Source organism: Marmota flaviventris, chromosome 10, assembly GCF_047511675.1.
Source record: "Marmota flaviventris isolate mMarFla1 chromosome 10, mMarFla1.hap1, whole genome shotgun sequence".
NCBI lineage: Eukaryota > Metazoa > Chordata > Mammalia > Rodentia > Sciuridae > Marmota > Marmota flaviventris.
Genome location: NC_092507.1, coordinates 119,570,189 through 119,592,469, shown reverse-complemented (window position 1 = coordinate 119,592,469; position 22,281 = coordinate 119,570,189). Strand labels below are relative to the sequence as shown.

The window sequence follows — 22,281 nt, the reverse complement described above, 5'->3', positions numbered from 1 at the left end:
GTTGCTTGTCTACCACGTGTGAGGTCCTGGGTTCACGCCTCAGTTTCACAAAAATAAGTAAATAAATAAATAAAAATATAGCCGGACATAGAGCACTTCTACTCCCCCCTAAGTTCCTCAAGACGCTCTGCTGTCAACCTCTTCCCCCGGCACGGATCTGTTTTTTGTTCCTGTAGTTCTTCCAGAATGCCAGGGACCTGGGCAGAGAAGCGCCACATCTGTGTACTAAGATCGTGACGACATCCGAGCTGCAGGAATGTGTGATTCCTTACTAAACTGCTGAACCGCACTCCACTGCAGGGACCTACGGGCTTCCTATCAACCTGTTGCAGGACGTGGGAGTTTTTCCAGTTTTCAGCTGCGGTGCACAAGCGGCCACAGACTTCCCCGACAGGTCCTCAAGGGCTACTTTTAGTCTCGCTAAGGCCTCCTCTGGGGGTGCAAGGGGTGTGGGGAGGAGGGCTGCTAAAAGTCGGGAAAGTCGTTCGAGTGGGGCTGGAGTGCGGCTGGGGGCAGCGGCGGAGCCCTGGCCGAGAGCGGCCCGGGGCTGGGGTGCTGCTGCTCGGGGTGCCCCTTCTCCCGGATCCCTGCCCCGCGCGCCGCTGGAGCCGCACCGGGAAGGGACGTGCGCCCGGCTCGGCCCCGGAAACCGGCTCCCGCAGCCACGCCGCACAAGGCGGGCGCCGTCGCAGCGCACCCCGCGGACGGCTTACCTGCCAAGGATCCATGGCGCCCCTCGGGCATCGCCCCGCCTGCGCGCCCGCCCGCACCCGAAGCCCCCCGGGACGCGAACCCCGCGCCAGTGTGCCGGGCGCAAGATGGCTCCGGGTCAACTTCACTTTCGTTTCTTCGGAAGGACGGCCCCCTCCGAGGGCTGGGCGGGGTAGGGCTCGGGCAGCCTAGCGACCGGCCGGGCCTTGCACCGACTGCCCCTCGAGTGCCTTCCCGGCCTCGGACCGGAGGTGGCCTTTCTTTAGGAAGTCGGAGAACCTGCCGCGCCCCTGACCCTCCCGGGGCCTCCGAGGAACGCGAAGCTCCAGCGGGAAAAGCGGCGCTGGGGAAGCGGCCTGAACTGGACTCCGTGGGTCTCTGCGGGGGTCCCTCCAAGCGACTGACGCCCCACTGTGGGCTGTCTGTCCATGTCCCCTCCGCATCGCGAGCTGCAATCAGCGGGCACCAGCCAGGCGACTTCGCAAGATAAATCAAGGTAACCGCAAAGGGACGATCTGGGACCCACGTCGGTGACCCGCCCCTTCCCAGTCCGGGTGAGTACCCCAGAGTCAGCTCTGGGGCGGACACTGGCCACGCGCAGGGGTTGAAGCCGGGCTTACTGTGGCCACGGGTAAGCTGCTGGACGGGGTCTGGTTCCTAAAGCTCACACTCGGTCACGACTCGCTCACACCACTACCTTGTTATCTAGAAGGAAAACACCATGGTCAAGCTTACCTAACTGCTTGCCCTTGCATCTAACCCTAGGAGAAGACCCACAGATCCGCTCCAGGGCTCAGCAGCTCCTTCCCCCCACTCGGGGAGAAGAGCCTTTATCCTTTTTTTTTTTTTAATTTTGTTTTGTTTATTTATTTATTTATTTATTTATTTATTGGTACCAGGAATTGAACCCAGAGATGCTTAACTGCTGAGCTATATTCCCAGCCCCAGAAATTCCCTTTTCTGTGTTTGATTTTTTTCCCCACCGCTTGAGATTTATGTCCCTTCCAGCTGATGCCCTGTCGCCACTGTCCTCTCGTTCATCCAACCTGTCAGTCACACTACATTTCATTCTCTTGTAGGCAGTGATCTTTCTTCCTTCTGTGTCTTTGCACATTCTGTTCCTTGACCTAGAATGCACTTCTTCTGTTGAAGTAGTCTTTCAAAATCAGCTTCAAATATTGCAGGAGAGAGAGGTCCCTCACTCCAGGAGGGGGATGGGTGAGGCAGCGGGTTCAATTCTTGGTTCCTGGTTCTGTGCTTGCCCCTTATTCAGCATTTATCCCTTGTTCCTCTGAAAATCCTTCAGTCATTTAACATCACTTTACTAGGCACCTAATGTGTGCCAGTGTGTGAAGCACAAATAAGAGCCCCTTCCTGCAGCTGTCAGTCAGTGGCAGGGGTGGGTGGCAGCCAGAGGATGGATGCCTCAACAATCATCCCAGTGTTAGGCATTACTTGTTAATATAGTCTTCTGGGGGCAGAGAACATGTTTTATACACCCCTATATTGCTGGTTAGTTGAAATGAATGAGAGAGCACTCGGCAGGTAAAATAATGGGCAGGAACATTGGGTAACTTCACAGGATGAAATTAAAAATATCAATAACTATATGAAAAGATCCTGAGTCTCATTACATCAGGGAAATGCTGGGTAAAGCTGCAGTGAGCTACTTCCCATCCACTCAACAGGCACCATTAACCACTGGATCAGAACAGGTAGGAGCAAGGACAAAGAGCAGCTTGTCAACTGCAGGAAGCCAGTTTGCTTTTACCCAGGAAAGATGTGAACATACATACACACTCCACAATTCAGCCACTCCACTCCTACAAGAGGACACACATACAAGAAGTCCGTAGATGCACTATTTGTAATAGCCCCCAAACTTCTGGAAACAACTCAAATGTCCATCAAAGTAAAATGGATAAATAAATGGTGGTATATGCCTATGATGGAATATTGTATAGCAACACAAGAGAAATATTACAACTGCAAACAACAAGGTGGGTAATTATCTAAATGAAATTGAGAGGAGCCATATGCACATTATATATGATTTCATTTATGTAAAATCCCCAATCAGGCAAAACTAAACTATGATAAGCCCTGCATAAAGACAGGATGGTTTACCTTTAAGGAGGAAATAGGGGGTTTTGACTGGGAAGGAATATTCTGGGTGCTGGGGATGTTCTAGTTCTTGAACGGGTAGTAGCTAGATAAGTTTGCTTTCCAATAATTCATTAAATTAAACATTTATATTTTATTCACATTTGGTGTGTACATGAGTGTATTTCACAATTTTAAAAGGTTAAAAAAGAACAAATCTTCCTGCAGCGACTCCAGCCCATTTCCCCGTGTTCTTTTCTCCACTGAAGCAACATGAGTCAGGTCTTACCTCACTTCCTTGTCTTCTGGATAAATAATCTCAAAGTCTTTAACCTTCTTCAGGAATGATCCAGAAGCGCTTCGGCTGCTTCCCATCCCTTTTAGTCTAACATAGTATAGAGCACTGAAGCTGAAAGGAGAAATGTCTTTTCTAAAGACGGTCAGTTTGTGCCTGGAAAGAACTGCTGCTGTCATTTAATCTTAGCAGCTCAGGTAACTGCCAAGAGTCTTGTTCATCTCCTCCTCCTCCTCAGTAATTGTTTTAATTCCCCCGCGGCTGGGAGGTGGTGACTGAAATCTTTGTGCTGTTCTATTGTAGAGAGATGGAGCTGGAGGAGTTGGGTGAAGCTCTTTTAAAAATTAACCAAAAGTGGGCTGGGGCTCAGCGGTAGAGCACTCCCCTAGCACGGGCGGGGCCCTGGGTTCCATCCTCAGCATCACATAGAAATAAGTAAATAAAATAAAGGTATTGTGTCCAACTACAACTAAAATATATATATTTAAAAAAACCCAAGGGCTGGGGATGTGGCTCAAGCGGTAGCGCGCTCGCCTGGCATTCGGGCAGCCCGGGTTCGATCCTCAGCACCACATACCAACAAAGATGTTGTATCCGCCGAAAACTAAAAAATAAATATTAAAAAAATAATAATAAAGTTAAAAAATGAATAAATAAAAAAATTAAAAAACCCCAAAGTAATATCCGATTATTGCATAAATTTTCAGAGAATACAGACAAGTAAACATAATTAAAATCATCTTTAATCTTCCATTTCTAACTCATTGGTGTCCACCCTTCCAGGGTTTTCCCTGTGCATGAAGATACCAGGGACAAGAGGTGACTGGTCGTCTCCCAAGGTGTCGAACCTCCCCAGGGGCTGTGAAGTGACCTCAAACGCAATGCCTCTAGTACATACCACTTAGGACTACTTATCAATGATTGCCTGAATGATTAAGAGTTATATCTCTATAAACAACATGTCTCCGCATGCCCCTCACTCAGCAGCCCTGCAGGTGCAATTCCATGTGGGCCTCCAGGAGGCTGGACCTCCCCCATTAGGGGGAGGGTACTTCATCGTCATTGCTTGCTGTTTCAATGATAGATAATGGTCTGGTTTTGTAATCATCAATCTGGTTTGTTGTGGACTTTTCTGTTTAACCTCACTGCCTGCAGGGACGCATATTTACAACAACAGCTTTGAGTCTGCCATCTCCTATAACCAGGCTCTGGTACACACATGGCTGTATCCAGCTGGATCATTCATCTCCAAGGAGTGAAAAGTCTGCAAATTCCCACAACAGGTACGTACAGTCTTGCTGGTTGTGCTCCCTAGACAACTTGTAACATATTATCAGAGAAAGTAATAAAGTGCTGAGTTATTTTTAAGTCCTAGGGCATTATTTTTAAAGAGGATATGTACATAAATAGTTTTCTAAGAGGTAGAACAAAAACAGAAGTCTAAGAGCGGTTCATAGAATTGGTTGGCACAAATTACTGGCTGCTGCTACTGCTGCTGCTTTTTTTTTTTTTTTTTGTACAGGGATTGGACCCAGGGACACACTACCACTGAGCTACACCCCATCCCCTTTTTATTTTTTATTTTGAGACCAATTCTCTTGATAAATGTTCCAGGCTGGCCTTCCTAAGGCAGGACTGGGATCCCAAGTGGGGGCCACCACACCAGCTGTTTCTCTTCACTGTTTACCACTCTACCCTGGCAACATTAATTTTCAGAATTCACGGGGTCTCCCATGTTATCCACTTGCTTTGATAACCTATAGGGGTTTCAGGGGACAGAATAGTGAGCTGCCCAACTGGCTAGAGGTGTTCCACAGCTATATTTATATTATATACTATTGATGTTGGTGACCAGAAATGGCTTTTGAAGCTCCAAGAAATTAAGAAAAAGTCAGCCCCCAAAGAAACAGAGGTCTCCAAAAGCGGTTAAGTGCTCAGGCCCCAAGTTAACCAATAAATGAAAGAAAAGGAGTGGTATTTACCTAGTATCTGTATGGGCTGGGAATTGCGGTTAGTAGATACTGTTATAAATAAAACTACAGAATCAGTAATAATGTCAAAATAAGACTAAACCCCATGGCTACCAGGCCTCTGTAGAATGTTCTACATGTCTGTATAACCACTTAATGTACATTTAGACTCATAACTACCCACAAGGTGACCTCTATGCAGCCTGTGATTTTATGCATTAAATCCGGACCTTTAAGCTTCCTGTCCTCTACTAGCTCAGTCTTTGAGTGCAGCCTGCCTGAGACTGGCTTAGCTCCTGGCCTGCTCTGAGATCCCACCAAGTTGGGACCCAAAGAGTAGACTGAGGTCTACTCTCACTTTTTCTTCCTCCTCTTCCCAGCCTATGAGTGCAGAGGCTTAGTCCCAGTTGCAAGGACAATGTCTCAATCACCACAGCTCATAGAAAGCAACTTGTGCAGGCTTGAAGGCAGCCTGGGCCAGAGTGCTGCAGTTTTTTTTCAGGAGAAGCAGGTTGAGGTTGATTTCCTAAGAGCCAATCTGCAGAAAGCCAGTTTGTCAAATGGCCAATTCATAGTTGGTAGAGTTGTAAACTGAACGACCAATTTACAAAACAACCAATTACTTTTTTTCCTCCTTGGTCTTAACTGACCAGTGTTTATCCTGTCTTTACAATAGAATTTGGAAGAAAGGTACCTTGCTTTCTCTCTTCTGCCCTGGAGCTACAACTGAGGAGAAACCGGAAGAGCTAGGGGCTGAGATCCAGCAGCTTTTGTAGAACTTTCCTCAGAGTGACTTTCTGGGAATTGACAGAGGGCCTATTCTAAGTGTCTACCATCTTCTTTCCAAAGGGAATTAGTAAAGCTTTGCCATTTAGTTATTTTCTTTATTTTTCTTTTGGTATTTGGGTTTAAACCCAGGAGCTATACCACTGAGTTACATCCTAAACCCTTTATAATGTTAGGTCAGAGACTTGCTAAATTGCCCAGGTTGGCCTTGAACTTGAGAGCCTCCTACCTCAGCCTCCCAAGCTGCTGGGGTTACAGGCATGTGCTGCTGCATCCAGCTAGACTTTGCCGTTTCTGATTTGTCTTTGACAAGTCAGTATTGACAAGTTCACAAAAATTTCCATCTGTACACACAGAGGAGAAAGCCCTGAGGGGTCAGATTGGAGATGCTGGCCTAAAAGATTGTAGGGATGTGGTCTCAAGTCAAGCCATGCCAGTGGCCACCAGGAGCTGGAGGCTCAAGAAGCAGTTTCAACCCCAGAACCTCTGGAGGGAGAGCAGCCCTGTCCATACCTCAGTTTCAGTCCAGTGACACTACTTTCAGACTTCTGCCCTCCAGAGAGAGTAAACTTTTGCTGTGTTAAGCTACCAGTTGGGGTAATTTGTTACAGCAACTTTAGGAAACCAACACAGATTTTTGCCAGTCGGACAAACCACAGAGCTAAGTTGGGGACAGCCTTAGGCCTCGCTGGGCCACCAGCCAGGGTTCTGCATTTGGGGATATCAGATGGAAAGGCAGAAACAGACTAGCTCTCACAGACAGCAGAGTACAAGCCACAGTGCCTGCTTTTAATTAACCCCAAACAATATATCCTTCTCATTACTGTCCAACAAAATTACAGTTTTCTGATTTTATTTTTTTCCAGGAAGGTGCCATTCATTCATTAATTAACTTATTTATTGTGGTACTGGGGACTGAACCCAGGCCCTCATGCATACTAGGCCAGTACATCCCCACCCCAACTTATATTTTGGAATGAATGTCCCGTGCGGTAGTTCCAGATACTTGGGAGGCTGAGGCTGGAGGATCACTTGGGCCCAGGAGTTCCAGACCAGCCTGGGCAACCTAGCAAGACTCTGGGTCAAAAAGGAAAAAGAAAATTTTTTTTATAAAGATGAAAATAAATCCCATATGAAATAAAAAAAAAATGCCAAGGAAATAATATAAAATGTAGGCAAATTTCTGATATGATTGTGTGGGTTTTGTTTCGTTTGTTTTTTTTGTACTAGGAATCGAACCCAGGGGCACTCTACCACTGAGCCACACCCCCAGCCCTTTTTTGTATTATAGACACAGGGTGTCACTGAGTTGCTTAGGGACTCGCTAAGTTGCTAAGGCTGGCTTTGAACTCTCGGTCCTCCTGCCTCAGCCTCTCCAGCCGCTGGGATTACAGATGTGCACCATGGCTCCTGGCTGTGACTGTGTTTTATGCAATTGTAACCCCCTCCCTCATGCACTCTGTCCAGTCTTCCCCACACAGCCAGAGTGATTTGTGAAAAACGCAATCTGATCATGTCATGAAATTTAAGAAAATTATAAACTATCAGTTAATGGGAGGAGAGACAGGCAGTCGGAATCCAGGAAGGGGCCAAGGAGGCTTCAGCCATGCAGACAGGGCTCTGGTTGAGAAAGCATATTGGATCCATGGGTGCTACAGCTTAGATCTGGGGTGTCCCCCAAAGTCTCATATTGAAAGCATGCTTGCCAGTGCAGCAGGGTTCAGAGAGGAGGCTTCTAGGCAAGGACTGTATCATGAGGGCTGTGCCCTCATCAGTGACTAATCCACCAAATGGTATCATCAGATGGATAGCACATCTGTAAGCCCAGGGACTAGGGAGGCTAAGGCAGGAAGACTGCAAATTTGAGGCCAACCTAAGCAACTCAGCATTGCCCTAAGCAACCTAGCAAGACCCTGTCTCCAAATAAAAAATAAAACAGGCTGCATTGAACCTCTGGGTTCAATCCTCGGTACCAAAAAATAAATAAATTGACAGCTGAATGGACTATTGGGAGGTAGGACCTACTTGGAAAAAGTGGGTCACTGCAGGCATATCCTGGAGGGGTTGGTCTCTACCTGGGTCCCTTCCCCTCTCTGTTCCCAGGCTGCCATGGACTGGGCCACTCTCCTCCACCAAGCCCTTCTGCGAAGAAGCTTCTGCATTGGAGGCAGCCAGTGCAGACTGAAAGCTGTTAAACCATGAGCCAAAATAAACCTTCCCCCTCCAGGTTGTTCATATCAGGTATTTTGGTCACAGTGAGGAGAAGCCAACTAACACACTGAGTATTTGGTTCATTGTCATATTTCAGTGACTTACTCGTTGTTGCATACATGTGCTTTATACATTTCAAATATCTACACCATCACCACCACCAACAAAACAACGTGACGGCTTCCTAACGTTCCTAAGGTAAGGCAGACAGGCAGAAATCTTGACGTGACTGGTGGGGCCTCGTCTGCCTGGACCTGCGGTCCTCTCCTCTCGCCCTCAGTCCCTGCTTCTCAGCCTCCCCAGCCTCCTCTTCCCTTCCTGCAGGCTGCCAGGCTCCCTGCTGGCCGGCTCTTGCCTGTTCCTCCTGCTCTCACCTCAGTTAGGATCGTCCTTCAGAAGGTCGGGGAGCACCGACCCTGCCCCTCCCCATCCTGTGCGCAACAGCTCCCCGAACCTCTCCTTTGCAGCAAGTTCACGTTTCTTTGTTGGTTTCTGGGTTAGTGTCAGTCTCTCTAACCTCAGGTTTCATGAGGCCAGAACTACACCTGGCGCTTCACAGAACATGGTAGGCCACCCAAAGTATTATTGAAAAACGAAACATGTACGTTTTCCTTGAAAGACAGGCCATAGCTGTGGGACTCCCACACAAACCAGAGTCTTCCCACAGGAAGGTGACGGATCTCATTCTAAACTGTCCTTCCCACTGCACACTCCAACTCTGATTGACCCGGCCCACGCCCTGTCTCTCTGGAGTTCCAGGTTGAAGTTCCAATATGGAGTGAGTGCACTAATAAATTAACCCACAAAGCAACAAATTCTGACAGCTGCCTGGGCTGCACTACCCGGGCACCCAGCCCTGACGCACACACAGCAAGAGCCCACTTACAGAAACCTCCACAAACCTCTGTCCTGCCCACTGCTAAAGACCAAGTTCCCAATCCAGATAACACCAGCCAGCAAGCAGTATTTGGAGACTTGATATAGAGGCTGTGAGTAGGTTCTAAAAAGCTACCTCGTCCAGACTCCTCTCCCACTGCCTAAATTTTAAACTAGATTGGCTTTGCCTTTGCTAGACAGGAAAACTCCCACTGCGCACTCCGTCTTTGATGGAAGAGTCTGTATTTTCTGCTTAACAAAGAAGGCTCAAGGGGCTGGGGGTATAGCTCAGTTGCCAGAGTGCTTTTCTTGCATCCACAGGGCCCTGGGTTCAATCCCCACAACCATCACACACAAAAAAAAAAAAAAGAAAGAAAGAAAGCTCAAGGAAGGCAGGACTTCAGAGAGATGAATGAGACCCTGTTAGTTTCCACCCCTGCACCCCAAGCTGATGAACCTTTTCTTACTAGGCGCTGCCCACCTGAATCAGTCTCCTTGTCTGGGAAGTTCCAGGCTTATGGGGTGGCTGTAGGGGTGGGTGGGGGGAAGGATTCTTATTTAATACAACAAAGAGTCAACATTGTACTTTGGAATAGTTAGATATTGCCATTAAAATGAAAAATAAAATAAGGAGGGCTATAGTTACCATTCCTTTTTTTTAGGAATTTAACCTTTACTTTTTATTTATCTGTTTTTTTATGTAGTGCTGAGGATGGAACCCAGTGGCTCACCCTTGCTCGGCAAGCGCTCTACCACAGAGCCACAGCCCAGCCCAATACAGTTACCATTTTTATCTTATTAACTCTAAGAGGCACTGTCTTCATACCTTAGTATTTCTGATATTGGAACATGAATTGCATTATAAATGCATTCTCAGTATAGTGCCCTCCATTTGTTATTAAATCAAGAGCATGTTCATATGCTCAATGGTCTTAGAAAAAAAATTCACATCCCTACACATGAATATTCTGGCATATTCTACATCCCCAAAAGAAGTAAGCGATAAACTATAGTTTTTGTTCAGATGTGAGGTGTTCCCCAAAAGTTCATGTGCGAGATAACACAAGAGTGTTCAGGGGTGAATGATCAGATTATGAGAGTCACAATCCAGTCAGTGGTCAACCCCCTGGTGTGGATTCACTGGTGGTAAGTAGGCAGGTGGCTTGTGGCTGGAGGGAGGACTGGGGTGTGCCTTTGTCCTCTGTGAGCCTCTCTCCCACTTCCTGGTTGCCGAGTCCTGAGCTGCTTCCCGCTGCCAGCCTTCCACCATACTGTTCACGGCAGGCCCAGAGCCATGGGGTCAGCTGTCTGTGAACTGAGCCCCTGAAACCATGAGCCAAAATAGACATTTCCTTTTTCTAGGTTGGTCTTGTCTGGTCTTTTGGTCACGGCAACACAAAGCTAACTAAAATAACTATTAAAAAGGAAAGAAAGGGGCTGGGATTGTGGCTCAGCGGTAGAGCGCTCGCCTAGCACGGGCGGGATCCAGGTTCGATCCTCAGCACCACATTAAAATAAAGGCATTGTGTTGTGTCCATGTACACCTAAAAATAATTTTTTTTTAAAGAGGAGAGAAAATGGATTATGTGAAGATGATACTGTCACAACCCTAGTTGAGCCAAGAGGTTCAACTGACAAACTCTTAGAATGAACACCTGTCAAGGAATATGGCTAGATATAAGAAAAATATACAAAACACAACAATTTCCTTATACTTAGGGGAAATATTCTATTTTTTAATAGCAAGCAAAACATAAAAAGAAATATCTAGGAATAATTTTAAGAAATATGTAGAGCTTGCATGCAGCAAGTTATAAAAATTTGAGTATATGTCCTAAATAGAAAGATATACTAACCCCTATAAATGCTAATTCCTGCCAAATTTTAAAACAATTTACTACAAACTCTATGAGGCTGGGGGATAGGGAGTGGGTGCCACATTTCCTCAAACGAACCCTACTGTGTGTAGAATCCAGTGCATAATAAAGATTCAAAAGCCATAGCCGTGAGGGACCGGGGCTGTGGCTCAGTGGTAGAGCACTTGCCTGGTACGTGTGAGGCACTGGGATCGATCCTCAGCACCACATATAAAATAAAGGTATCGTGTCCAGCTGCAGCTAAAAAAAAAAAGCTGTAGCAATGAGAAGACGGATAATTCAATAGATGGAGCTGGGCCAACTGGTTGGCTATTTGAAAGAAAAACAAAAATCTAGATTCTTGCTTTACATTAATAGACCCAATTTCAATTGTAATAAAAGATTAAATATAGAAACCCCTTAAGTAAAAATGAATTTTAAAAAGGCTGTGTGTATTATTTGATCTGTTTCACAGCAGAATCACAAAGGAGAAGACTGATACCGGTTCACTGCAAATAAGTTTTGTATTTAAGAAAAACAACATGATGTTTGAAAATGTTCACAGTAAAAAGTTTAAAAATATATAAACCAATACACAAATGAAAACACAGACGTTACCGTCCCCACACGTGCGCAAGACAGTTAATATGTACACGTGTGTGTGATGCTCACGCACCTGGAGCAGAGTGAACGCACAGCAGCTCTGAGATTATCTTTTCATTCCCACGACCATCTTGTGAGAGAAGCGCTCACTGCCTGTCTATGGAAGGGGAAGCTGAGTGGAACACAGTCGGAGAGGTTCCAAGAGTATACAGTGAATGCCAGGCATCTTGGCTCCAGAGTGGGTGCTCCTGGCCATGAAGCTATGTTATCCCCACTAAAACAAAGCGCAAGTGCTTGTCAGACATTCAGGAAAATATTCAAACTAACAGAGACATGAAAATGAGTCAGCAGTTAACCACTGGGATGACTCAGCGCTGGTGGGGACCACGGCTACCTTCATGATCTAATCGGATTCTTGGAATCCATCTTGGCCTCTTTGAAAAGTTCTCAAATCTGATTTAGGTCCCTGCCACCTCTGTTCTATAAGCCTTTCTATAAGCCCATTCCTCCTAGGATAAAGGCCCCAGAGTGAAACAAGATCTGCACGAGGTCCCCACCCCTGGTCTAGCCCACTCTCAACAGACTTCAAGAAGAGCACCTTCTGTCCTACTGCCCAATAGCACAGAACTCTCTTGCAGTCTTGAAAAAGCCAAATCACAGACTCTTTTCTCTTCTGGTCTTGTTCTGATATCAGAGGGCATATAAAGTTCGCAGTCCCCAGAACCCTAGGTAGCTTTCTTTGTAATCTTACGTAGTTGTCGTTCTACGTTCCTGAGATCATTTGATTAATCACATCTGTCTGTCCTGTGTAGAAAGTCTTGTGCTTCCATGAGCCACCACAGTGCCTTGTCTACAGACGGTGCTCAAGAACTGTTTCCCAAATGAATGTCACGTACTGAGCAAATGAAAGAAAGGGGGGGAGAAGAGGAAAAAATAACAAGGAAAGGAGGAGACTCAGGCACTTTCCTATGCCAGTAGTAAGGCTACCTGATGGGTTCAACTTCTTTACCAAGTGATAGGTTAATGTGTGCTGAAAGCCTTTAGTACGTTTAGAACTTCAGTTAATAATGATCATGTGAAAGTAATAAATTATTTCATCATTATTCATTAAACAATGTCATTAAGTCATAAAATCAATCTCGAGGAAGAGAATTTGAAACTTAGCATGAACATCTATGTTCACATGAACAAGCAGCATGGTTTAAAATAGCAAAAAACTGAAACCAGCTTTAACACTTGAAGCTGTAGACCTGCTCCAGTGGATCATGACAAAGATGATACTTACAGACAATGGGAGAGGTTAATTTCCTAAACAGAACCCCAAACCGTAAACCTAGCACAGGTGCAGCTTTGAAGACTCATGTGCCCAAGAGGCGAACACTGCTGACCAGCTGCCCACCCCAGCATGGAGCCTTCCTTTCTGGGAACCCTGATCTTTGTCCACTTACCTCTGAGAGGATCAGCTCTTTCTGAGACCCAGAGGGAGGGGACCTTGATGGTCTTGGCATTCCACTCCCTCAGGTGGGCAGTGATACATGGGATAATTGTGGCCAGCAAACCACCCAAAGAAGTCTGTTGGGGAAGGGTTTCTGGGGCAAGGGTCCCTTGCTGTGAGTAGGTGACATCTGAAGATGGTGGAGTGAAGGGCTGGACACTGTTGAGTTGCTGGGTCAACCAGCACAGCAATGCATGAAACACCCAAATATTAATGGTGACGTCTGAGAGGCGGGACTTCAGACAACTCATAAAGATCAAGAAAAGTTGTCCTGCATCCATTACACTTAGGATGTGGTCTTATTTACATTTTGATAGCTTTCTATAATCTTCAGTTTTGCTTTTAATAAAATACAAAATAAAAAATAAAAAGTGTGTATCACCCTTAAAATGGGGGGGGGCGGTTAACTAGTATGTGTGGGGGCCTGGGTTCAATCCCCAGCCCCCACACAAAAAAGGTTAAAAACAAAAAGACGATATTGACAAAGCTCACAGTCTAGTGATGGGGAACCCATGTAAATAATAAATAAATGACTAAAATGTGAGACAAAAGCACAGTGGAATACCTTTTCACAGCTACCAGAGCAGCTAAGATAAAAGGTTCACAATACCTAAGCCGGGAAGCAGCTAGAATCCTGTGGGTGGGAATGTAGAGTGGCACAACCGTCTGGGAAAACTGTCGAGGCTGAACCCAGCGACGGTAGTCCTGGGCACTTAGTCCCCACAATGAAAGAAATGTCTACGAAAAGACTGTACAGGAATCTCAGGAACCAAGGGCTGAGGGAGGGGGAAAGGAGTTAGGTTCAATGAGAACAGAGTTCTCAGTTTGCAAGACCAAAGTGTTCTGGATTTGTGTTGCAAAACAATGTAAATATACTTAATATTACTGAACCTTTAAAAATGGTTTAAGACGGTAAATTTTACATTATGTTGTTTGTTTGTTTAATTGCCACAATAGAAAAATGGGGAAAAATGTTGATGGGGTTTTACTCTTATTAGCCCCTAACTGGAACAACCCGACTGTCCGTAAACACCTTGATGTGTATTCACACGGTGGATCCGGACCCAGACAACTTTGTTGCACCTCACTGGAAGAAGCCCCGCACAAAAGCACATATTGCATTGTTAGAGTCTGTAAACAAGTCTGGATGGCGCCTGGCAAAATGCCAGAGGGAGTGGTTTGTGAAGTAACACCAGCAAGCCATTAAGTGTGGAGATTTCTTATTGGTTGACTGATGTATCTAGTTTATGCTAATTAGATAAGCTGTGTGGAATGTATAAATACTGCTCCTGTCCTGCAATAAACGGCTCCTACTCCTGCTGTATCAACGTACACAAGTTCTTCGTCACCCCCCGGGTTATTTTGCTGCAGCCGGACTGCGGCATTGCATATTCCACTCGTATGAAATTTAAATGACAAAACGAATCTGTGGTCCTAGACATCAGCACAGAAGTGGTCTTTGGGAGTAGTAGTGACTACAAAGGGGTACAGGGGCTGGGTGTGGTGGCACATGCCTGTAACCCCAGAGACTCCAGAGGCTGAGGCAGGAGGATCACAAGTTCCAGGCCAGCCTGGGCAACTTAATGAGACTGTTTCAAATTAAAAGGAAAAGGGCTGTGGAGGTAGCTCAGTGGTAGAGCACCCCCAGAAAAGAAAGGGGCACAGGGAAGCTTCCTGGGGCAATGGGAAGATTTATTTCTCCATCTGGGTGGCAATTAAAATATATGAAAAGAACACATAGGTCACACATAGCTATATCCCAATAAAAAGGTCTTAGGATAAAGTGAGGAAGGGGAATCCATCAGCACCTCCTACTGAGAAGCTGCTTGCTGACAGCTGAGTGCCTCTTTAAACCCCACAGCTCCAGATCAATATCATTTCCTGCAGCAATTTATGGAAATGCTAGGCACACCAAAATTATAAGAAAGAGTGCCCCCTGACTTATGATGGGGCCACAGCCCAATGAGCCATCGCAGGTTGAAAACAGAACAAGGAGAGAGAGTGCTTACACACCTAACCCATGAACATCACAGCTTAGCAGCAGTAACCGGAGCGCTGTGGTCTCCCCTCCTCTCTGTGTGGCTGACCTGGGACTGAATGTGTATGGCTTCCGAGCCATTATAAACTGGAAAGTCGAAAGATCATTAGACGTAGGGAACCACCTCCGTTTGAATCGGTTTGTGGGAGCAAGCTTTGCTAGTCTGATAAATTATTTTAAAAGGGGAAAATATGTAAGCATAGTAATGTAAATATCTTTAAAATAAAACATAGACCTTTATCTAATGAAAACTGCTTTTATTTAAAGTGTCACACATTTTCATCAAGTATCCTCCTAAAATCTGAAATAAAACTGAATATTAGCTTTTGAAAGTCATGTCAAAACTAGAATACAGAATGAAGAAGAAACTTTGAAACTTACAAGCAAAGAGAGCATTCAAAAAGGATTAAAATTTGTCTACATAAGAATGAAAAATAGGTTTTACATATTTAACAATAAAGCCAAAATTAGGTGAAGAATGATAAAATGGGAAAATGTTCAGAGCAAGTTAACTTTTTTCTTTTGCAATGAGCAAGTACTCATGTTTTTGGAGCATTTGTATAATTTATGTTAAAACCACTTGAGCATAATAAATTAATAAACAAAATATTATTTGAGAATTTTGAAAATAGAAATAAAAGTAGTAAGATAAGCAAAAAATGTTCACTTACAAATTACAATGAAATACCATTTTCAATTGAGTTAGATTTTCCTTTTTTTAGTTAAAATGGCCAGATTTAGAGAGGGCAGGTGGGAGATACACATCCAGTGCTCAGGCATCGCCGACGGCAGTGGGAACGGGAACAGGCTGAGCATCCTTCTCTGATAATCGGAAACCCAACATGCTCCAAAATATGAAACCTTTCAGCTCTGATACGATGCCATAAATGGAAAATTCCATACCATGAAATGCTATTCCATGCACAAATTATTTTTAAAAATTGTATAAAAGTACATTTGGGCTGTTGTGGTTTGGATATGAAGTGTCCCCCAAAAGCTCAAGTGTGAGCCAATGCAAGAGGGTTCACAGGGGAAATGATTTGGGTGTGAGAGCCTTAAGTAATCAACAAAATAACCCCTAATGGGATTAACTGAGAGGTAACTAGTGGTGGGTGGGGTGTGGCTGGAGGAGGTGGGTCACTGGGGGCGTGGGTTTGGGGCATATGTTTGTATTTGGCAAGTGGAGATCTCTCTGCTTCCTGATGATCAGTGAGCTGCTTCCCTCCACCACACTCTTCCACCATCACGTCCTTCCTCACCTTGAGCCTGAGGAATGGAATGTACTGGTTGGGCCTTTTAGTCACAGCAGGGAAAAAGCTGGCTAAAACAGGCCAGGCATACATGAAATGTAAGTGAAATTTCATGCTTAGTGTTGGGTCCCATCCCCAGGATGTGTAGGCATCTATTCCAAAATCTGATATCTGAAACACTTCTGGTCCCACACGTTTTGGATAAGGGACACTCAATCTGTATTTGCTTTTTAGGAAGCAATCAGGACTAAGCACTCTAATGAGTACTGCAGCTGGCCTGGAATGGAGCTTGGAGATATGGGGTTCAGTCTGTATCTGCATGAGAATTACTTTTCTGTTATTGTTAAAAAGAAAGACAGGGATATTTTCCCTTTGTCGTGTGGTGTTGGAGGTGGGCATGGACTGGGTGGGATTCCCCCAAGTTAAGGCATAGCACTAACCCAGGCAGATGGTGTGCTGTGGAGGAGTGAGGGTATGGATTTGGGCTCCCCCTAAGAGAGGGCTGAAGTCAGATGCTTGAGCGCCACTGCCTTGAAGAGCCACTGGTCCCCCACAGGCTCTGCACACATCCCAGGGCAAGGAGGCTCTGGACAATGGCAGTGGGTGCCACTGATGTCACACTGACGACAGCAATGGCAAAGGCCAGGTGCAGGTCAGCGTGCATGCTGACGATGCAGTAACTTGTACTTACTACCATGAGTGTGAAGACCTCAGGAAAGGGCTGCAGACACCCAGCTGTTACTGGTGGCTCTATTTCTGGGGGACAGGATGAACCTGATGGAGAGACCTTACTTCTTTCATAATTTTAAAATGGGAATGTTTTACTTCCATTTGTCCTTTCATGAGTGTCTTGATATTTAAAAAGAAAACAAGTCTTAAAGTTCATAACCCTTGACCCCAAAACCTCAGCCTAGGAATGAGTTGCTATTTATAAAGAGCTTAGAACAGTGCCTGGCACATTGTAGGTGCCCAAGGAAATGTTTTAAAAATAAATACTCCTGACAGATGCAGTGGGACATGCCTGTAATCCCAGCTACCTGGGAGGCTGAGGCAGAAGGATGGCAAATTTGAGCCAGCCTTAGCACTTAGAGAGACCCTATCTCCAAAAAAAAAAAAGGCTGGGGATTGTAGTACCATGGTACAGTGCCCTGGGCTCAATCCCTATCACTGCAAAAATAAATATCCAAGAAAAAAGCTTTAGGATATGAAAAAAAAAAAAAATCCTTAATAAACAACCTATCAAAGTTCAGAAAGGAGCTGGGTGTGGTGGCATGTGCACGTAGTCTCAGATACTTGGGACACTGCACAAGGAGGCTCATCACTTGAGCCCAGAAGTTCAAGGCCAGCCTAAACAACATAGGGAAACCTCATCTCAAAAACAAAACAAAAACAAAAAAAACAGAGAGACTCAGAAGCATTTGAGAGTGAGTCAGGTCTATGTCCACACAGGGTGGAATTCCCAGTGGGCTTCTCCTTGGGCCTGATCTCTGCAGGTTCAAACCCACATGGAGAGCAAGGTTCTGCCTTCTGGGGATGATCTGCAATACTCAGTGTCAGACCTTTACAATGAGACTCCATCTATCATGCTGACTGGAATCCTTAGTAACATGAAGCTAGCATTTTCTTCCTCTGGGCAAATTTTCATTCATTCATTTACTAAACATTAACTGAGCACCTACTATGTGCTGGGCACCATCCTAGGCACTAGGGATATCAAACAAGGCAATGTTCCTTTCCTGGTTGTTCTCATGAAGCTGATGTTCCAAAGAGGAGAGAAAAATAATAAACAAATAAATATAGAAAGCCAGTGATTGTGTGTGCTCTGAAGAAAAATAATGCTGGCTAAGGGTAGGAGGTAAGGAATACAAAAAAGGGGTTCTGCTTAGTGGAAAACAGAATGGTAAACTGTTACCAAACAGAAATAAAAATCTACTACAGGGTGTGCTCAGAGAGAGGGGGTATCTAACTCAATGAAGGGTTCCGGAGGCTTCTGGAAGAAGCATGACTTGGTCCAAAAGCTAGCCAGAGGAAGCAGAGGGCAAGGGCAGCGCAAAAGGAAGATGCAGAGGCGTGGCAGGAGTGCAGAGCACAGTGGGTGCTGCGCCACGCAGAGAACAGTGCGTGACGGACAAGCAAGACCAGTGGATTCATTCCAGTTGGAAGGTTCTGGAAGGGCCTTGAAGAAGTGAGATATGAGCACACATTCAAGCACATGTGCCTGTGCACAGATGCACACCTCCGGTAGTCGTCTGGCATTTCTGCCTGCCTAGTCCTCTGCACTTGCCCATCCTGTGGTCAGGGCGGGGCTGGGCATGCAGCTCAGTGTGCGGGGATGGCCCAGCATGCTCAAGGCATGGGTTTGATCCCCAGCAGCAGCAGGTGGGGAAGCCCATGAGTTGATGGAGGGACAGTTTACTTCTCCATCCCAGGTGTGGGCCTGAGACAGAGACCTGCTCAATTGTGAAATCCCTAGCCCTAACCCTTGTCGTAGTGATTAGCTGAGATGCTAGAAGACAGCTAGAAGGTCATAAATTTGAGACTGCCAAGAATCAAGTTTTTCAGTACACAGAAAAAGCAAAAAAAAAAAAAAAAAAAAACAAAACAAAAAAAAAACAAAAACAAAAGGAACAGAGAAAGACAGGGCCAAGAGAGCCTTTATGATATAATTTTAGCCCCAGAATCTAGTCATGCCTGAAGCTCACCTTTGACTTTCTAGTTAAATAACCAAAATGGGAAAATTTTTTTTTTTTTTTTTAAGTTGGTTCATTTTGGATTTCTTCCATTTGCAACTAGATTAATGTGTATGGGGGTGACACTTTTTGTGTGCGGTCGGGGATGGTATAAAGGGGAAAGGAAGAGAGATGTCAGAGGGTCTCATCGAGTCTGATAAAAATGGTGAAACAGGTGGCCTCAGGGCATCTGTGAGAAACAGAACCAGAGCTTCTTGGGTAGAGGAACTGCAGCATGTGTGTGTAGATCAGTTTATGTGGATGGGTTATATAAACCTCGCATGTTCCTAATAGTTCACTATCTGGACCTAAGTCATCTTTAAAGAAAGCAATGACACAGAATAGAGAAATGACACAAAAACACCATGAATGCCATCTGTTTAAAACTAGTTTACTGGGTTGAAGAAGTAGCTCAGTGGTAGAGCGCTTGCCGGGCATGCATGAGGCCCCTGGGTTCAATCCCCAGTACTGCAAAATAAGTAAATAAATAAATAAATGAACAAATGAATAAAATTGGTTTACTATTCCCACATTAATCCACATCAGTCACAGAACTTTCTCAAAAACTTAAATTTGAAAGAAACTTAATATTTTGAACTCTTTATTCTGGATGCCAAACAATCATCTGGTGCTCTCCAGAAAACTTAACTCAAGCAGCTGTACCCATTAAAGTCCACGTTGAACAGATGTTAGAGCAAAACAAATTGGTATATCTCAAGAGATCACTACAAAAGCCCAAAAGCTCAGATTCCATTGTTCGCATACTTAAAAACTCTAATCAGTTAGTCACAGATAATAACACCAATCTTGGTCTGAAAGAGTTTCAGATCTTTAAATCCATGAATCAGATGCTTATGTTACAATGTGTTGTATATAAAAATAGCTAGCTTAAGGAGACTTGGTGGCATTAAGCATAGGGCCTCCTTCTGGCAAGAATGACAATGCCTCAAGATTTGTTCTTTCCACAAGCATTTACCAAATACCTACTGTGTGCCCACGATCTCAGCACTGTGTGCCCATGCCCATGAGCCTTCCCTTTTCTCTTGGTGAAAAGGCCAAATCTTGGTTCACATCTGGACAATGCTGGGTAAAATGTAAAATAAAAAAATAAGGTATCATTGGAACAATATGAGATGCTATTTTTGCAGCCAATGCTGGCTTTCCCTTCCCCCACATACCACCTTCACATTGCTGGAACACTAGAAAGAATAAGACCCAAACCACAGAGCCTGATGCCCTGGCTCAAGTTCCAGTTCTGCTATTAACTAGTAGTAACAGGACTTAGGCCAAGACTCACCTTGTGCATCTGTAAAATGGGGATGATATTTACTTCTTGCATTAAGTTGCTGGAGAGATTACATAAATTAGTATATGTGAAGTTTTTCACATGGTGACAGGTATGAAATAAACATTAAAGAGAAGCTATAATTAATAAAGTGAGATCTTAATCTCTTTCCAGATCTAGCATTTTATATGATCTACAGTAGAGAGATTATGGGTTTTGATACTCCTCCCCATCCCCCCTCATCAAACACACACACACTCACACTCACACCAGTCTGCTTTATCATATCTGGCAGAATAGCAAACATCCAAAATAGCAAAAAGATCCCCTGTCTGTCAAGCAGCTGAACCAATAAAAAAATCTTCAGTATTGACAAGTTCAAGTGCCTGGGTACTAGGCCCTTACTAATAATAGCTAAACACTTCAAATTCTGACAACCCTGCAAGGTAGGTATAATTATCTGCATTTTGTAGATAAGCCCAAGTAGGAGTAGAGGTTAAATAACTCACTCAATGTCACACTGCTGCTAAGTTTATGCCCCTTTCCACTCCATTTCTCTGCCTCCCCTACAGCAAGCACTTTTCTCTTGGTAAATAATGAACAAGATATTTCAGGATCTTTAAGGCAATAGAAGTGAGCCCTTTGGTAGAGAAACAAGTTGGTATTATCACTCAGCGCTTGGCGACATTTTGAAGCTCCCGTGTTCTGTGCCCCCAATGACCTGCTCTAGCATCCCTGCCTCCCACTCCAGCGACCGGCCACCAGCCGGTGGTGCAGGCCTCTGTGTGTATCCTCCCGCTGCAGCTTAGACTCTGCGCCTGAGCTAACTGCGCGCTTGCACTGCCCTCGCCTGCCCACGGCTCTCAAAATCCCATGACAGGTATCCCTTTGGGGAGGCAAGTTCCCCAAACGCTGACACCACCTCGGAACACCTCGGGCCGGCTTACCCTCTAGTGGGGCCCAGGAATCAAGCCAAACAGATGAAGGAAAGGGAGGTGACGCAACTAGGCCTCCTGCACCAGAGCCAGACGGAGGCTGTGCGCAGCGGCCGTGACCCCGCAGTGGGCTCTCCGCGGTGGCCTCCCACGCCGTCACTGAGCGAGACACGCACGGGCAGCGGGTATTATCCCCGGGGTGAGCTGCTGGTCCAGTGCGTTTGGGGGAGAAGGCGCTGGAAGGCGCGTCCCAGGAGCGGTCCCAGGCGCCGCGCTCTCCAGTCCTTCTCGGAGGCGGGGGCAGCGACAGAGGACCCGGGGCCCGGGTACCCAGCTGCTCGGCTCCGGCCGGCGCGGCCGGCAGAGCATCCGTGCGCAGCCTCGGCCGCCCACACCCGCGTGCACACGGCTGCACACACACGCACCCGAGGCACGGGCCCCGCGCCCGCTCCCGGAAGGCTGCGGGGCCCCGCCGCTGTCCCCAGCAGCCGCGGCGTCCCCTGGCTGCCCCTGCGGCCACCTTCAGCGCCCCCCACGACATCCCCCGCGTTTCCCCTTCCCACAGCCCCCGAGGCTGCAGAGGCCACGCAAGTCGGGCCCGGGCAGGTGACGGCGGAGAAGGGGACAGCCACTTACCGCGTCCGGGAATTCCTCGGGACGCAGCCCGCGCCGGGTGGCCGCCGCCGCCGGACCCTCCCCCCGCCCTCCCCCACCACGTCGCCCGCGCTACCTTCAGCCGGGAATCAATGGCCGGGCGCGGGCCGTGACGTCACCGGCGCGCCGGCGTGGGAGGCGCCCACGTGACGCGGGCTCTTTTGTTTGTGCCCCGGAGAGCTCGGGTTGGTGGCCAGGTCTGGGCTGGCTTGAGGGTCTGTCCGCGGCGGGGGTGCGGCCGCGGGGGGGGGAGGAGGCGCTCGGGGGAGGGGACGCGCCCCTGCGCTCGGCCTCGTGGGGTCCTCCGTCACCCACGGTGGCGGGCCGGGGGACTGCAGGCGGGGCCGCCATCAGCCCTGTCCGAAGATGGACTCGACGTCGCAGAATTAGCGCCTGGTGCGCTCCCATCAGCAGCCCTTGGAGGGCCCTAGGCCCAACAGAACCGATGTTTAAAACGACACCCTGGAACGGCAGTGTCCCCAGT

General features: G+C 46.5%; 1 protein-coding gene and 1 long non-coding RNA gene across 8 annotated transcripts in view; one reads left to right on the top strand and one right to left on the bottom strand.

Moving 5' to 3' along the window:
• The window catches only part of Adar (adenosine deaminase RNA specific), a 49,058-nt gene extending 27,217 nt beyond the window's left edge, over nucleotides 1-21,841 (bottom strand). For 2 of the 3 annotated variants that reach the window (XM_027920986.2, XM_027920987.2), the window contains exon 1: nucleotides 714-815. In XM_027920986.2, the coding sequence (XP_027776787.1) occupies nucleotides 714-728 (15 nt within the window). In that variant the 5' untranslated portion in view covers nucleotides 729-815. Of the gene's footprint in view, nucleotides 1-713; nucleotides 816-21,779 lie in introns of those variants that run through there. The other variant, XM_071618403.1, reaches the window with a different exon arrangement.
• On the top strand, nucleotides 891-8,091 carry LOC114079670 (uncharacterized). 5 transcript variants are annotated; one of them, XR_003580512.2, is made up of 4 exons: nucleotides 891-1,265; nucleotides 3,157-3,306; nucleotides 3,893-4,392; nucleotides 7,969-8,091. It is a non-coding gene; the product is annotated as an uncharacterized lncRNA (long non-coding RNA). The 5 variants fall into 5 exon arrangements; XR_011708960.1 differs by lacking the exon at nucleotides 3,157-3,306 and having other exon boundaries at nucleotides 891-1,207; nucleotides 4,265-4,392; XR_011708959.1 differs by lacking the exon at nucleotides 3,157-3,306 and having other exon boundaries at nucleotides 891-1,207.
• Nucleotides 21,842-22,281: the final 440 nt, after the last annotated feature.